Source organism: Bubalus bubalis, chromosome 18 (genome assembly GCF_019923935.1).
Source record: "Bubalus bubalis isolate 160015118507 breed Murrah chromosome 18, NDDB_SH_1, whole genome shotgun sequence".
NCBI classification, from domain to species: domain Eukaryota; kingdom Metazoa; phylum Chordata; class Mammalia; order Artiodactyla; family Bovidae; genus Bubalus; species Bubalus bubalis.
Genome location: NC_059174.1, coordinates 59,197,775 through 59,215,450, shown reverse-complemented (window position 1 = coordinate 59,215,450; position 17,676 = coordinate 59,197,775). Strand labels below are relative to the sequence as shown.

The 17,676-nt window shown below is 43.7% G+C and overlaps 1 protein-coding gene across 4 annotated transcripts in view; it reads left to right on the top strand.

Moving 5' to 3' along the window:
- The first annotated feature begins 569 nt into the window (after window positions 1-569).
- LOC102411606 (zinc finger protein 665) overlaps window positions 570-17,676 on the top strand; it is a 37,910-nt gene continuing 20,803 nt past the window's right edge. Inside the window, exons 1-3 of one of the 4 annotated variants that reach the window (XM_045163303.1) lie at window positions 570-720; window positions 9,128-9,210; window positions 16,405-16,531. In XM_045163303.1, the coding sequence (XP_045019238.1) occupies window positions 9,196-9,210; window positions 16,405-16,531 (142 nt within the window). In that variant the 5' untranslated portion in view covers window positions 570-720; window positions 9,128-9,195. Of the gene's footprint in view, window positions 721-9,127; window positions 9,211-13,188; window positions 15,538-16,399; window positions 16,532-16,916; window positions 16,969-17,676 lie in introns of those variants that run through there. The other 3 variants (XM_045163307.1, XM_045163305.1, XM_045163304.1) reach the window with 3 other exon arrangements.

The window sequence follows — 17,676 nt, the reverse complement described above, 5'->3', positions numbered from 1 at the left end:
TTACACAATGATATTTGTCATTGTAAGAGCTGCTTATACAACCCTCTTTATGTCACTGTTTAAAGAGTTGGGTTTAGAAAGGGAAATAATTAAAACACGTTGGATAAAATAATAACGCAGTTTATAATCATTTAAAGTGTCTTGCTCATTTTAAGGCTGTGGTTAGTGACCCAAATGATCACATCCCCTAAGTCCTCCATCTCAGACATCCAAGTGCTGACCCTCAGTTGGTTGAACTCAGCACTATGCTGAGTTTGCTGTTTTGTGGGGCGTCAGTAGGGAATAGCCCATTTCTACCCAGGGAGAGTTTTGTGTTTGTAATATAGAGACTAGTCCCATTCTTGTTTATTAAAACTGCCCAAGTTCTGAGATCCCTGAATTGCTTCAGCCTCACTAGTAGGATCTGAGCACACCATGCTGTGAAAAACAGCTTTTTATTGAGAATAAACCCTTTTAGTCTTAAGAGGAAGTATCTTGGCTTCCGACATAACTTGAAGCTTTTACCTGAGCAGTGTTACAGAGGGTAACTTAATGCTGTCAAGGTAACAGGCCCCGCCCCCCTCCGCGGCCCGCCCCTCCCACGAACTCTGCGCACAGCGGGTGCTCGCCCCGCCCCTGGTCGGAAGCCGCGGCTCTAATACCAAAAGCCCTTTCACCCAGAGCCGGAAGTTGGAGAGCGCGGAACAGAGGTCCCGGAGCGGGGCCTAGCTTCTTTCTAGAGTAAGTTTGCAGAGCTCGCCACCCCTCCAATCCCCACCTCCGCCCCCGCTCACTCGTCTTCATGGTGTGGGAATTGCCAGCGACCTGAAAACCCTGGCACCCGGTGCTCGGCCCCGAATAGACGCTGCCGCTGCCGTTGCGGCCCAGTTATGTTTTCGTTTGGATTTGAAGTGTTGCTGAGTCGGTTTCAGCCCTGGGTCCGCGTAGACACCGCCTCTGGCGACATTTTCCTGCTTAAAACCCTTTTTTACCTCTGGCCTCGCCAAGTAAAGCCCTCTCTCGCGAGTTGGAGTCGCGCCCCGCCGCGTCGCCTTCTCGACCGCTGGAGGCAGAGCCCGTCGTCCCCGCTCCCGGAGAGGCCGCGCCCTCTCCCTGGTCCCGGGATTCCGGAGAGCCCGCCCCGCTCTGAGCCCCCTCTCTCCCAGCCCGTCTGTCCTCGCGTCTCCTGAGGCCGGTCCTTCTACCCGCAGGCACCCCCTTTCCTGTCAGCCCGTCCCCTCACCCCGCGTAGGGTAGGTGACCTGGTCCAGCCTTGTGACAGCCAGTGCTGTTCCATGCCGAATTCAACTCGGTCGGAAAAGGTGATCTTCCGGTCCGGGGGCGTCTCGTTCTGTCGCCCACTCAGTAAATTCAGGAGGCAGGAGGATCAGGAGAAGCAGAGTCAGAGGACTGAGAGAAATAACTGAAACTGAGGAGAAAAGCATCAGGGAGAACCAATGGGAACCCTGAGAATGGCTGAGGGACTTGCAAAGGGATAGTCAAGTCAAAGAGGTTAAGCCTTGAAAATAGCCAAGTGAGTAAAATACAGAAGCATTAATAAATTAAAAAGCCAGATCTCCAGGGATTGGAAAACAGCATAGGGAGAACTGCCCTGTATCAGTGATGGGAGCGGGGGAGGCGAAAGGCGATGAGGGACGTCAGAGGTGGAGAGTCCCTAACTGGGTTTTGGCCGGGTTTGAGTCCAGGCTTCTAGGGTTAGAGTCCGGAGTTGTGTTTTCATCCGGTTGGGGTGCCGCCACAAGGGTTCAAGTCTCAATCTGAGGTGGCCGGTTTTATCATGGTGCTGGCAGAGCAAGAGGTAAGGAGCAGAGGAAGAAAGGGCTAGAAGGAAGCGTAGCCACATGGCCTGCTAGAGAGTGGGGAGGAAGGGAGAGTCACAGCGAGAGAAAGGGAGTAATCTGGAGCGCAGAGAGGGAGCCGAAATGGGGGAAGAAAGAGGCAGACACAGGTATGGATTTTTGAAAGACTCAGGAAGGTTGGAGAGAGAGCATTTCGAGGGGGAACGAATTGCAGCAGCCTGAGACACGACACGCGTGAGGCAGGAAATAGGACAGGAACAGCAGGAGAGCAGAGGGGGAGAGAAAGAGACACGGAGACTCAGATGAAATAGGGAGATAGGTGAACAGAGGGGTAAGCTCGATCCAGGTGTGGCCAGTTGTTTGGATACAGATGATTTTTTTAGTTATACAGAGGAGGCTGAGAATTTCAAAACTCCTGTCTATATATAAGGCTTGTGTCTTTTTTTTATTACTTGGGGCAGAAGATGACTTTCATTTGCAAACCCTGTTGAGCCTTGGGGCAGTGGCTTGATTCACTGAGTTGTGAGTGAACCCCTTCCCTTGTCCTATCATAAGATAGAGATCAGGGAAGAAGACACCTGGAGCAAGAAATGACTGACTCTGTCACTCTGTGGTAGCTTTTTTTTTTTTTAATTTTTTGGCTGTGGTGTCTTCGGTTCTGTGCCGTGGGCTCAAGAGTTGTGGCTCCCAGGTTCTAAAGCACAGGCTCAGTAGTTGTGCACAGGCTTAGTTGCTTGTACTTGTGGGATCTTCCTGAACCAGGGGTAGAACCCATGTCCCCTGCATTGTCAGGCAGATTCTCATCCACTGTATCACTACTGGGTAGCATTTTTAAAGGAACACTTTTTTTTTTTTTAATGGATTCACATTTTCTCCTTTCTGTATATATGGTGCTTTTTGTGGCTTGGAATAGGTCTTCATTCATTCAGTTTCTGTAATCATTTTTAACTTCAGAAATAAGCTTTTTTAGTTTCCAGTATTCTACTCTTATCATCCTTTTCTGATTATGATTATTCTCAGTGTTTTTTTAAACTTTGACACCAGATTTTTAGATTAAAACTAATTCACAGTTTTTTCTTTTAAATTTTTTCTGATTCATTCCTTGCCTGGGTGCTTCCTTCCCTTTGTCTTGTACATTTGAAATTTTCTTTGGTAAGTAGTAAATCATCTTAGACTATTTTGTGCCATACTTAGCAAAAATGTCACCTTGTTTATCAGTTCTTATGAGGTAGATGAACCTAGAGCCTATTATACAGAGTGAAATAAGTCAGGAAGAGAAAGACAAATACTGTATATTACTGCATATATATGGAATTTAGAAAGATGGTACCAACGATCCTACATGCAAGGCAACAAAGGGAGACACAGATGTAAAGAACAGACTTTTGGACTCAGTGAGAAAAGGCGAGGGTGGCATGATTTGAGAGAATAGCATAGAAACATGTATATTACCATATGTAAAATAGAATGATCAGTGCAAGTTCGATGCACGAAGCAGGGCACCCAAAGCCAGTGCTCTGGAACAACCCAGAGAGATCGGGTGAGGAGGGAGGTGCAAGGTGGTTCAGGATGGGGGGGACACATGTCCAATTCATGTTGATGTATGGCAAAAACCATCACAATATTGTAAAGTAATTATCCTCCCATTATAATACTTAAAAATGAGGAAACTGAAAAACTTAAAGTTAATAAGCAAAGATGACCTCGCCTCCCTTTCTCTGAATTCACAGAGAAATACATCTTGGAGGGTTTTATGTATGGGCCATCGTGTAATAAAACAGACATATTTTCAACTGTGGTTTTACCAAACACATGAATTGTGTGTATGTGTTTATGTGTGCACACACAAACGGATATTTCTGGTCTCAGCTCTTTACCAGAGAATAACGGAGGTATGACATTAGATCTTGTGAAATTAAAGGCATTTCTTTGAGAAAGTGGAAAATAAAAGAACATTTAACATGATAAAACTAACAAAATAAAATGCTTCATTCTTTCTTTTCAGAAAAAGAAAAAAACACCTAGTTTAACTGGTTGGTGTAATGGTTTTTTTTTTCCATTTTCTATGATCAGTGAAACAAGTGAGCTGTGAGGTGATATGAAGATGTTTCCCTCAGGTCCCTTTTTGACTTTTCTGTGCGAATGAGGAAGCATGGGCTGGATTGACGTGTAACCTTCCAACAGAGCCTCTCTATTCATGATGAAAAAGATTGCTCAGATCCTATTTCTAATGTTTTTTTGTACCAGTGCATATATATTTGCAATTCTGTGTTTTTAAAATATTTTACTGCAATCTTCTTCTTTTTTTTAATTTTATTTTATTTTTAAACTTTACAAAATTGTATTAGTTTTGCCAAATATCAAAATGAATCCACCACAGGTATACATGGCGTTCCTCATCCTGAACCCTCCTCCCTCCTCCCTCCCCACACCATCCCTCTGGGTCGTCCCAGTGCACCAGCCCCAAGCATCCAGCATCGTGCATCAAAACTGGACTGGCAACTCGTTTCATACATGATACTATACATGTTTCAATGCCATTCTCCCACATCTTCCCACCCTCTCCCTCTCCAACAGAGTTCATAAGACTTCTAATAAAGAATTACCTGCTTGGTATCAGTTTGACCCAATCTTGAAAGAAAAGTTTCTTTTGCTCAGATACATGACAGATGTTCCTAGTGTAAAATGGGATGGGCATTAAGGACAAACTTGGCCCCCTTGCCCTTCAGCCTCCCATTTCATTAATCAGTTATACCTGGTTCTCTTCACTCAGCTCAGACCTTCTCATAAACGGCTTCAATCTGGGCCTGAAGGAGCCCACTTGTATCATGGAGATGAGAGACTAGACCGGAAACTCTGAGCGTGAGCAACACTGACCCCTGAAATGATTAGCTAAATTGGCTGTGTGTCTGTGTGTGGCAGTTCTGGTTTGGAGGGAGTGTCTGGCGGTAATTAGAATTTTAAATAGATCCCAGTCCTCCCTCAGTGAAAAATGATAAGGAAAACTGTAGGATGGAGGCAGGATCACAGGCTCAGAATTAGATGACTTCTATGAATAAGGCTAAATCTGAAGGGAGATTTTTTTTTACGTCCACTGGCTTTCATTTGTTCTTGGGACAAAAGCTTGACTCCTCGCTGTGGCTCCACAGCTCTCTGTCAAGCTCAGGGCCCTGTAAGAGTCTCCAGCCTCAACCTGGGAGCTGACCATTTGCCCGTGGTTCAGCCTGTCCTGGTCTCATTTACCTTTTCTCTGTTTCCATATACCAAAACCATTTCTGTCTGACGTTGTGTACCTTTCTCACCTTCAGGTCACCCTGGCTCAGGCCCTTTGTCACCCTTCAAGTCTAGGCTCAGAGAGGTCTCCCCATCCCCTCCTAACAGTCTCTCTCATGTTGCTGCTGCTGCTAAATCGCTTCAGTCATGTCCAACTCTGTGCGACCCCAGAGATGGCAGCCCACCAGGCTCCCCCATCCCTGGGATTCTCCAGGCAAAAAGACTGGAGTGGGTTGCCATTTCCTTCTCCAATGCATGAAAGTGAAAAGTGAAAGTGAAGTCGCTCAGTCGTGTCTGACTCCTAGCAACCCCATGCACTGCAGCCTACCAGGCTCCTCCATCCATGGGATTTTCCAGGCAAGAGTACTGGAGTGGGTTGCCATTGTTACTCAGGTTTATTGCCTCTGTATCAGTTGCCATCAGCAGAAATTAATGTCCTTCTTCATGGGTTATTTTGAGGCCTTCCTTGTTCTCCTCTTTTTAGGGCTCATAGTGTTCCTCTCGGAGAAGGCAATGGCACCCCACTCCAGTACTCTTGCCTGGAAAATCCCATGGATGGAGGAGCCTGGTAGGCTGCAGTCCATGGGATCGTTAAGAGTCGGAAACGACTGAGCGACTTCACTTTCACTTTTCTCTTTCATGCACTGGAGAGGGAAATGGCAACCCACTCCGGTGTTCTTGCCTGGAGAATCCCGAGGACGGTAGCCTGGTGGGCTTCTGTCTGTGGGCTTCCGTCTAAGGGATCACACAGAGTCGGACAAGACTGAAGAGACTTAGCAGCAGCAGCAGCATCAGCAGCAGTGTTCCTCTTCTTCCCAATGTGGCTGCAGTACCTGATAATGGAAATGTCTTTAGATGACAGGACTGTGAGTTGGGCTGAATAATCCTCAGGGAAGACCAAGAGAATAGGGCAGATGATGAAGATGTTTCCCATGTTCTGGACATTTCAGCTATAATTGATCTTTACCCCATGTAGACCACGTAATTACTCAAAAGAAGAGCCAAGAAATATAGGAAATCCCGAAAAGCCCTACAGAAATGGTGTCCTCAAGCAGTGGGCTAAGATGTCCCCATGTTTAGTCTGCTGTGTTTTGTCCTCTGCAGCCCGCAGATCTAAGCTCTGTCCATCCAGGGACCAGTCACCATCATGGACAGCAGCTTTGCCTTCTAGGAGTTCATGTGCTCAGTGTCAGCAATTGTGATTTCAGTGCGCTGAGGATGAGCAGAAATGCAAAACCTAATGGGGCAGGAAGGAGATGCTGCCCGCTCTCCCCCCTCCCAAGGGCTAGAATATTTTCCAAGTAGGTGTGGGTGGGGAAAACAGGAGAGAGTGAGACCTGGAGACCCTTGCTTTGAGACGTCCTCATCTCAAATGCCTTTGTACGTGGACTCCATAGTGTCCCCAGGTGGTGGCAGACTTTCCCAGGAGGGCCAGTGTCTTGATTTTCATACTGCACGTGCAGTGTCCTTTGGGTATTAGTTCATGGACACTCCTCTTGTGATCCCCTTTGCCAAGAAACCCCGGTGCGCTTTAGTCTTGCTTAGTCCAGTCATGCAGGGAGGAGAGGTAGACAAATGGGGAAAGCGGAGGGAGCCTGGTGGGGTCTGCAGGAGGCTTGTGGCAGTACTTGGGGGCATCAAGGTGAGCCCAGTGAATGGAGCGTGCGCCCATCCCAAGTGTTGCAGGGACAAGGCGGGTGTGGATCTGTTGGAAAAGAATGTCTCAGTTCAGGCTGGAGAACCTGGGAGAGGGTTTGTTGGAGAGCCTGCATGGAATGGTTTGAGGTTCCAATGCCTTAGCTCGTGTTCCCGGGACAGCAGTGCTGAGGCTGACACTTGCCTGCACAGGTTTGATTTGACAACTCGTGACCACACGTGAGCAGCAATGATGGACGTGGAATTCAGCCAGGAGAAGTCTTTTCCAGTGTTAGAACTGTGGCCTGGGCTGAGCCCGCAGGCACCTGTGGGTGCAGGAGGATGGGAGCCTTGGGCTTGAGGGGCTGGTTCTAGCAGGTGCCCCCAGCATCCACTCCACGCCCTGGCTTTTGTTGGCTCTTTTAGCAGGCAGGCACCATAGAGTAACAGGGAAAATCTCAGGTCATTTTTTGCATCAACTTTGGTATCATTGTGTACTTGGGGTTGCCGGTGAAGAAAGGTTCATGTGCATTTGGGAAGATACCAAGAGAATCTGGTGTGTTTCCTTGGAAGATGCTGAGGTGTCAGTGGGCCGTGTGCATCATTGGAATTATCCCTCTTTTTCATAGTCTTTGGAGATTTTGGTGTTTGACCTGGATCACTCACTGTAAATGAAAATATGGTGTCTTGTGTCTGTGAATCCTTGGCTGTCCTCTTTTGTATTTTGCCTCATGCGTGAGTTATCAGGGCTTGGAATGCTTTGTGTTTGTATAAGAGGGTTAGAGGCTCATCATGGGCTCTGTGGACACTCTGTTGGACACCATGAAAGTTTGTAAGTTTGTTTGAGTCCCTTTGGGAAAATAGGAGTACTAAGGTTAAGATCACAGAATGCTTGTTATAAGGTGGTCCTGCTCAGTAGGGATCTCTGGGCCTAACCTGCGAAGAGTCATAAAGTCCTGTGACATAGGGGAAGATGGCTCCGAGAATCAGAAGGCAGCAATACCACAGTGATCGCTGGGCAGCCGCAACTCTCTTGCTGCCAGGCCAGTGCTGGGTTCTCTGTTATCCATTCCTGTCCCTGCCAAAATAAGCACAGTACATAAAGTACAGTACAGGCACAGTACAGAAAACACAGAATCTTAACTGCACTGTTGGTGGTAATGTAAATGGTACTGCTATTTTTGAAAATAAAATGGAAGTTCCTTAACAAATTAATATAGAACAGGCCTACAGTCTGTCATACCCATTTCTGACAGATATCCAAAGGAAAAGCAATCAGTTTTTTAGGGATATGTCCGCAGTCCCATGAGTGTGACTGGATTTGCAGTAGCCAAGGCATAGACACAACCCAGATGTCTCTTGACAAAAGAATAGGTGACAAAAATGTGGTATAGAAATATTTATTATATACTGTATATTCATGAACTATTTTTTCCTCTATATAACAATCAAGGATCTGAACTGAACTGAATGAACCTAGAGAACATTATGCCAAGTTAAAGAAGCCTGACAAAGGAGGACAGACACTGTATGTGGAAACTAGACTTGTCAAACTGATAGAGCCATCGAGTAATAAGGCTGTTACCAGGAGCTGGATGGAGGGGGAAATGGGGCACTGTTAGGCAAAGAGTAGAGATTTTCAGTTCTGGGAATCTGAGGTACTGCATGCTGCCTGTAGTGTTTCTGTATACTTGAAATTCGCCCAGAGAGGAGAAATACAGTGTACTCATAGATGGAAGTGTAACTTACTCCACTGTAATAATTATTCAGTGTATGAATCTATCACATGATCACTTTGTACACAGTACATTTATACCATTTTTGTTAGTTACACCTTAGTAAGCCTGGGAAGAAAAAGAGAGTTGGGAGGTGCTTTTCTCCTCTGAATGGTGCTCAGTCCAGACTTCACGTTTCATTGATGAGGCGTTTTGCATACCCATGTTTTGTACCCTCTGACCAGAGATTCCCCTTCAGGTAGCTTGTGTTGGTCCACAGCTCGAGAATGTTTAAGGTGCCCCAGTTGATTCAGTCTGGTTCCCTCACTGAGCATCAGGACTCTGAGTCCTCCCAGTCCTGAGGGCTGAGATCTGAGCTGAGGAGGGGGCACTCTGCTCCGAGTGGGTCTGGACCAGGGCTTGCTGTGTGACCTGAAGGGGGTCGTGGGGTCAGCAGAGGTGGCCCCTGCTTGCTGTGTACATGAGGCCTCACCAGGAGGGGATTGCAATCCGAGGGAAAGTGTGGGAAAGTCCCATGTTGGTCTCTCTGCGGGAGTTGACCGTCCTGAGTCCCTCCTGAGACGGTGGCCACAGAGGACTGTCTGTTCCACACAGTGAGGGCTGCCCTGTGTGTGTCACTGGGGCTCAGAAAGGGGATGTGCTGACTCTAAGCATTAAGCGGCCTGTTTTCAACTTTCATGATAGAACTCTGAAGACTTGTGTTGCCTGAGGAATCCCTGAAGTTGAGGAAGAGGAAAGAAAAGGAGTCAGGCATGGCTCTTTCTCAGGTAAGGTCATATTCAGTCTGTCCTTCCTGAAATGCCCTGCTCTGGACTTGCTAATCGTGTCTGACTCTGGAGTATCCTGTCTGACTCCTGTATACACACACTCATCCGGGGCCTTCCCTCAGGGCCTGTCGTCTCCACTTAGGTCCCATCTCCCCATGACCCGGTGACCTGGCCCTTGTGAGGAGGCTCCCCTGGGCACCATCCCAGGCAGGGCTTCTCACCCACGGGTTGGAGATGGGGTCTTAGTGCTGTTGGGCAGCAGGGATTGCTTAGAGCCCACCTGGACTCTCTATCTGCTCTCTGTCAACCAGGGTAAGGAAACTGCACTTGGAAGTCAGGTACTAATATGCACAATAGCTGGTGAAATCTGGGAATCAGATCAATTAGGGGCAGTTTGTTCTTTGTTAAGGCAGTTGACACTAAAGATGTGGGTCAGTCTCCTTAAATCCTTATTGATAATAGAATGGAAAGTTCAGAAATAGACATCAGTGATACAGGGTTTTTTAGTTGATCATCAGATTTAATCTATGAAATGAATCCAAGTCTCTGGCAAGTGGAAATTTTCATCACCTCCATTCTTCAGAGGTTGTCCTTTCACTCTGTGGATTGAATCCTTTGACACAGAAATGTTTTAACTTTTAACGCAAGCAAGATTCCAGCTTCATTCTTTTGCTGGTGGATATCTATTTTCTCAGCATCATGGTTATTGAGATTGTCCTTGCCATTTTGTGTATCTTGTGGATACATCCTTGTGGATATACCTTACATATACAGAAAGAATTATTTCTGAGTACTGTGTTCTGTTCATTTGGTTTATTTGTCTGTTTTTATACCAGTACCACATCACCTTGATTACCTTGTAATAGGTTTTGGAATAGAAAGACCTCCATCTTCCTTCTTCAGGAGTTTTCCTGTTTGCTCTTTGAATAGTTCTATAACTTTCACCATGTTTTATTCTGCTTCTACAAAGATTGCCATGGCAGTTTTGATAATGAATTAATTGGTTGATTGATCCTTTGTGTGGTTATTGAATCTTTTTTGATATAGCATGTTTCTTTTGTAATCTTTATGACTTTTACGTATGAAACTTGGTCACGTGGGAAAGAAAATGAATTTACTTCTTTTTCAATTTGCTGACCTTTGATTTCTTTTTCTCATATAATTTCTGTAAGGGTTTCAGTGGAACTGTAGTGCAGGGTGTGCATCCTTGCCTTCTTCTTGACCTCAGAGGAAAAGGTCTTTCATTCTTTCCCCATTGCTGTGCTCTTTTCATAATGGCATTTATTATGTTGCTGCTAAGTGCTAAGTCACTTCAGTCGTGTCCGACTCTGTGCAACCCCATAGACGGAAGCCCACCAGGCTCCCCCATCCCTGGGATTCCAGGCAAGAATACTGGAGTGGGTTGCCATTTCCTTCTCCAATGCATGAAAGTGAAAAGTGAAAGGGAAGTTGCTCAGTCGTGTCCGACTCTTAGCGACCCCATGGACTACAGCCTACCAGGCTCGTCCATCCATGGGATTTTCCAGGCAAGAGTACTGGAGTGGGGTGCCATTGCCTTGATGTTGGTATAATTTATTGTTTGTAGTTTGTTGAGTGTTCCATCTTGAAATATTATCAAATTTTTGTCGAATGGTTTTTTTCTGCATCGAGATGATCCTGTATTTTTTTTTCCCTTAAATCTGTAATGTAGTGTGTCATATTAATTGATTTTTGTATGTTGACTTCTCCTTGCCTTATATGAATAAACTCCACTTGGTCATGGTGTCAGAATTTTTTATTTATTTATTTTAATTGAAGAATAATTGCTTTACAGAAGTTGTTGTTTTCTGCCAAATACCAACATGAATCAGCCATAGGTATACCTATGTCCCCTCCCTCCCATCTTCCTCCCTATCCCTCCCCTGTAGATTGTTACAGAGCCCCTGTTTGAGTTCCCTGAGTCATTCAGCAAATTCCCACTGGCTCTCTACTTTACATATGGTAATGTGAGTTTCCGTGTTACTCTCTCCATACGTCTCACCCTCCCCTCCTGCCTCTGTCTGTTCTCTATGTCTCTTTCTCCTGGTCTTTTTAATATGTGTTGAAGTGGGTTTGCAAGTATTTTAATTTTGCATCAGTATTCGTCAGGGGTATTGGTTTCTAGTTTTCCTTGCTTATGTCTTTGGGAAATCAGCAAACTATTAGAATCATGCTTGCTCCATAGAATTAGCAGGCTTAGTGGTAATTCTTTTGTAAATGTTTGGTAGAATTTGGTCCTGTATTCTTCTTAGAGGTTTCTGACTATTTCTTAAATCTCTGTAGGTATAATGGGCTTCCCTGGTGACTCAAATCATAAAGAATCTGCCTGCAGTGTGGGGGACCCAGGTTCTATCCCTGGGTGGGAAGACCCCCTGGAGAAAGAATGGCTGTCTAGTCCAGTATCTTGTCTGGAGAAATTCCACGGACAGAGGAGCCTTGTGGGCTACAGTCCATGAGGTCACAAAGAGTCAGACACGACTGAGTGGCTAACACTTTCACTTTCAAGACTTCTCAATTTTTTTATTTCTTAATAAGTAAAAGAGTTTGCGTGTTTCTGAGAATTTGCCAGTATCTCCTATATTCTGTCATTTATCGGCATTATTGGTCATAGTACTTCCTTATCTTTAGAAACTTTCTTGGACCTCAGTTGTAATCAGTCCTGTTTCATATCTGTTTTTAGTTATTTGAATCTTTTTTTCTCTTTTCCTTAGTCTAAGTGGGGGTTTTCCTATACAGTTTTTTCAAAACATCAACTCTTGGTTTGTTGATTTTTAAATTTTTCTTTCTTTCTTTTTTTTTTTTTTTTAATCTCTGAGGGACTTTAACATCTCTCATTTTATTTGATGATATTTGAATTTTTACATCCAGGATTTATTAATTTTTTAAGAAAAACAATATGGATTTTTTGAGAAACAACAACTCTTCACCTGCGTCAACTAGCCATCCAATGCTACAGACACTACTTTTGAGATGATGTTCAAATCTAACCATTCCCTCACATTGTCCTCACCCCTGCCAATTCTCTCTCTTTTTTTCTTTATTTTTATTTATGTATTTATTTTTAATTTTATTTTATTTTTAAACTTTACAATACTGTATTGGTTTTGCCAAATATCGAAATGAATCTGCCACAGGTGTACATGTGTTCCCCATCCTGAACCCTCCTCCCTCCTCCCTCCCCATACCATCCCTCTGGGTCGTCCCAGTGCACCAGCCCCAAGCATCCAGTATCGTGCATCGAACCTGGACTGGCGACTCATTCCATATATGATATTATACGTTTTTCAATGCCATTCTCCCAAATCATCCCACCCTCTCCCTCTCGTATCTCTGGTTTAATCTTTCTTATTTACGTGTTTCCTTCTGCTAAACTTGAGTTTAGTTTGTTTTCTGTTTTCTGCTTCCTAAAGGTCTAAAAATAGATTTCAAATTTAAGATCTTTTCTCTTTTTTACTGTAAGCATTTAACGGTTCAGATTTTCCTTTTAGTACAGTCTTCTCTGTGTATTATAAATTTTCTAATGTTGTCTTTTCGTTTTCATCCCTGTATTTAAAAATTTCCATGTGATTTTTTTCTTAGACCCATTTGTGGTGTAAGAGTGAGTTGTTTAATGTCCACATTTGGGGAATTTTCTTTTTTTCTTGTGTTTATTTCATTGTTAGGGAAGATCCTGAAAGGTTGTTGTTGAATCACGCAAAGACGCCAGGATTCTTGGCCCCTGAAGGAGAATGATTCAATCGGGGGCCAGAGATGAGGCTTGATCGCTCAGAGCTTTTGTGTAATAAAGGTTTATTAAAGTATAAAGGAGATAGAGAAAGCTTCTGACATAGGCATCAGAAGGGGGCAGAAAGAGTACCCCCCTGCTAGTCTTCAGCTGGATGTTCTATAGTCACTAGCAGTCTGTTAATGAAAGAAAGGAATGTCTTAAAACTCAGAATGGCACCAGGCCCCTCACCCATAAGATGCATTTGGGGAGAATCTTGGCACCAAATGGTTCATCCTGGGCCATAAAATGATTAACTTGAATCTTGAAGAAGGGCAGATCACCATACAAATAGTTTCGTTTACATAGATTAGGGGAGCAGTATCGGAATATAACATAGTGGTTTGTCAAGTAGGTTCTGAGCCAAGAGGCAGAACCGACTTGAAGACAGTTTGGGGTAAATGCATATAGTACATTAGCATAGCTTAAGATAAACGCTTCCATAAGAGAAAGGCATTGGTTCACTCAAGGTTTGAGAATAGTTAACTTCAGGTGAAGCCAAGTGTCATTATGGCAACACAGTATTTTAAGAGAAACCTCTTTTTAAATTTGTATGGAGAAGGAAAAAATATCTCTAGTTTGTTTCCTCCTGCCGCTTAAGAGAGATAAAAATGTCTGACACTTGGAGGCTACTTCCTCCGTTTGGAGACCCCTGGCCTTCCTGCCTGTTACCCTCTCAATACTTTCATGGTAGCAGTCTCTTAAAATTGTTGATTTGGGCCTAACCTGTGGTGTCTCATAGAGAATGTTTTATGTGTCCTTGAGATGCACGTGTTTTATGCTTTTGTTGGGCCGTGTGATCTGTACATGCCTGTTCAACTTGAACGTTGAAATCTCATACTATTCCTGTGCCACTATTTCTGTCTTCCTTTCCCTTAACATTTGCTTCATTTTTCTGACATATCTAATATAAGATGTATATATTTATTTTACTTGTTACAGCTTTTTGGTAAATTGACCATTTTATCATTATACAATATTTATCTCATCGCACTTTTTTTTTCATCAGTTTATTTTGTCTGATATAACAGTCTCCCCTGCTCTCTTTAGGATGGACTTTTTCCATCCTGTGACTGTTCATCTTTCCATGTCCTTAGGTTTGTGAGTACTACCTGTTTCAACTCTCTGACAAACTCTGTGTCTCTTGCCCTGTGTTTTTCCTCCTGTTACTTCTTCTAGTGGCCCCTGCTCATGCGCATCGTATGGTGGTGAAGGACAGACACCCTGGACAGCTCCTTTCATGCCACTGTAATTTCAGAAGAAATATTTTGAATGTTTCCTTCCCATCATGATGGTTCTTGAGATAGTCTTGCTTAATAACTATATTTTTTTCACATTCTTTTTTTGCCATGATTTTTCATTTTACAAGAAGTTTTTTTACTTTAATATTGCTATAATTTTTTTTTGTCATAATCTAATGACTCTTCTAATTTCAAATCACTGTTTTATTAATGGAAAAAAAAAAGCAAAAAAGGTCTTTAGCGTCTGTTAAAGCCTTGCTATGTAAATTTAAGTGGATAAAATTGTATTTGTATTTTTGTATATGATAATTTTATTATGAATTTAGTTCAAGTATTTTTTTTTTAATATTTTTACCAATTTTCTTTTGGTAGCCTAGTATAGAATGCTGTTGACAAACTCAGCTGAGTACAAAGAATACATTTTTATCATATGAAAGATGCTGAAATACATGTGAATACATGGATGATATAAAATTGTCCAAAAAAATCTGTCAAGAGACACATCCTCTCATTTCAGTTACTTTTTAATAGATATGTATGCATTCATGTGCAAGTCTGTGGTTTAGATACAAGACATCATTATTTAAAAACTGCATATCACCTTTTTTTTTTGAGTTGAAATTATGTTATCAGTATAATCTGTGGCCTTGAAATTTTCTAAACAATCCTATTAGTGTTTTAAGTAATAAATTACTATCAGTTGTGTTTCTGTATCCGCATCTATAATGACCTTTCATGCCATTCCACATTGTTCGCTTTGAACTTTGCGTTTTTTTCATAGTAATACAATATTTATTTGTTTTCCTTCTGTCAAACCGTGAGCCCACCACTTTCCCCAGGCTGCCTGGGGAGTTACGGGAAAGGGAATATACAGGGCAGACACGGGAGAAAGAACTATGGGAGGTGGAAACAGCTCCTTCACATCGTGAAGAAGATGAGCTAGACCACCATCAGGCAAAAGCGCCCCATGGCCTTTGAGAGGGCCAAGCCCATGGCGTAGAAGAGCTACTGTTTCAGAGAAGGGTTCCTGGCCTAACAGTGATGAAGGTCCCGAACACAGTCCCACTTCCAGCCCCGGAGCCAGCAACCCCTGCTGTGGCAGCTCCAGCTCCAGTGAACTTGGCTGCTGTGTCAGAGTCCCTTGAAATGGCACTGGTTTGGAAGCTGTGGCTAGGAATAAGTGAGATGGTCCGGGGACCTGGGGCTCCCAAGCTGCTGTGGCTCTCATCGGTCAGTGTCTCCCGTCCTTCACCACCACTCTGGACAGTGATCACTCAACAGCAGGGAGGTTCTCCTGATCAAGAAGTGGGTGGAGACGAATTTGGCGCAGAGGTCCATTTTCAGGGGATGAAGGCCCAAGGCCCGAGAGCTGCTCCCCGTGCAGACAAGAGGGGTAGGGAGGAGGCTCACCTTGAACTTCTTTCAAGTTTTCTTTAGGAGCCCTCTGTCAAAGGACTTTTAATGTTCTCTGTATTACTTAACTATTAGATGCTTAAGCTTCAGTTGCTGAGCCCAAGGCTCTGAGTTCAGGTGCTTCGTGTAACGTTTCTTACCTTCTTGATCTGAGTTGAGTTTCTCAGAGTGTCTGTCTGTGACACAGTTTTTCTTCTGTAAGGTGGAAACAGGTCGTTCTTTAATGAGCTATTATATTGATGGCAGGTTCTTGCCTGTAAAGTACTTGTTTAATGTTTAGAGTAATACTGCAGTAATTTAGAGCAGCCGGAAGCCTTCAGACACTTCTGGTCCTTGCTGCTGTTACCAATATCATAACTGAAACTTTTGACCTTTCCATTAAAAGTGCCGTGGACTTCATCATCTCTGAAGACACCACTCATGCTGTACCTCATCTAGATAATGAATTGCGCTCACTGGGTAGAACATAATATCTGACACTTCTGCATAGCCAATACAGTGTTGAGTTTTATTTATATATATTTCATGGATTTTGAGCAGTGATGAAAACTCCATATTAATTGGAGGATCTCATAAGGTCTTATGAAAAAGCATAAGAAATTAAAATTAGAAATGCATAATTTCTCCAGATACCCCTGCATGGATCTGTTAGAACACATACTTCAACCAAGTCAGTCCTTACCCCTTACTATGCTTTCTCTTTTGCATGAAAATGAGAACTTTTCATGGCCGTTTTGGTGACATGTGGTTTTATTTCAGAAACGACTGACCTCTGAGGATGTGGCCATCGAATTCACTCAGGAGGAGTGGGAATTCCTGGACCCTGCTCAGAGGGCCTTGTACAGGGACGTGATGCTGGAGACCTACAGGAACCTGCTGTCTGTGGGTGAGAATGACTTCCTTCCAGAGCTGCCTTTGGGTATCTGCATTTTCCCTGTGTGCCCCTTGGGAGGCCCTGATGTCTTTCATCTGAGAGTTCTGGTGACTCGGGCATGACACAGCTTCACAAGGTTAAACTGACCCTCTTCAGATGCTGTGTCTGTTTTATGTCACTGGCTAAGGATCAAACCTGCACCCCCTGCATTGGAAGTGCAGAGTCTTAACCACTGGATCACCAGGGAGTCCCAGAATTTCTCTTTCAGATCTGAATATTATCCCACATTGGAGCATGGGAAAAAGCTCTGGACAGTGGGGAGTGACGTAAAAATAGTCAAAAATACAACGTATAAAGAAAAATGAGTATTTCTAAAGGGCATTTTCTTTCTGTTTAGGATTGGGACAAGCTGGTGGATTGGATCCTCTGTGGTTGTTACTTAGGGAAATGTAAGGAGAGTGGGTAGAGAGATAGTCTTTTTGATCCCAGATCCTACGAGGGGAGCACATGTGAATCCCATGGGCTCTTAGCTGGCCATCTGTAGGTCGAGCTCATGGTCCCATCTCAAGATGCTGTGATGTCCGACCTTCATGCTGTATTATTTTTACTCTTGTGCTGCTCTACCCAGTCTGGGAATGTCAACCTTTCCTGATGTTACATTCTCCTTACTTTGTATCGTTTTACCTCTTAAATTTCTTTGAAATATATTCCTGAGGTTTGAAATTTTATCTGGTTTCTTTGCTGTGGTAATCCACCTGTGTTTAATTGGCAGCCTCTGCTGAGTCTCTGTGGGGTGGATTTACTAGGTAACAGAAAACTGTGATGGAGACAGTATTCCTAATGTTATTTTCTTGCTTTGTGCAAAGTCACCACTTGAAGCTATCCAGTAGAGTGGTCAGCATGCTCTAGGATTATGAGATAGAAAGTATCACGAAAACCTGATACATCTTTCCAGGTCATTTTCTGCCTTTGGAGACTCTGTCAAGTGTACCATGACAGTGTCGTTCATGTATATCAAGGACCATATATTTTAGTGTCTGTAAATGGTATGGGAATTTATCCCAGGACAAGTTTGTCCAAGTTCACATTCTCTATCTATGAGGCTATTGGCTGCACTGTTGTTCTGTGCATTGTAAGTATTTTTTTATGTTAGCATT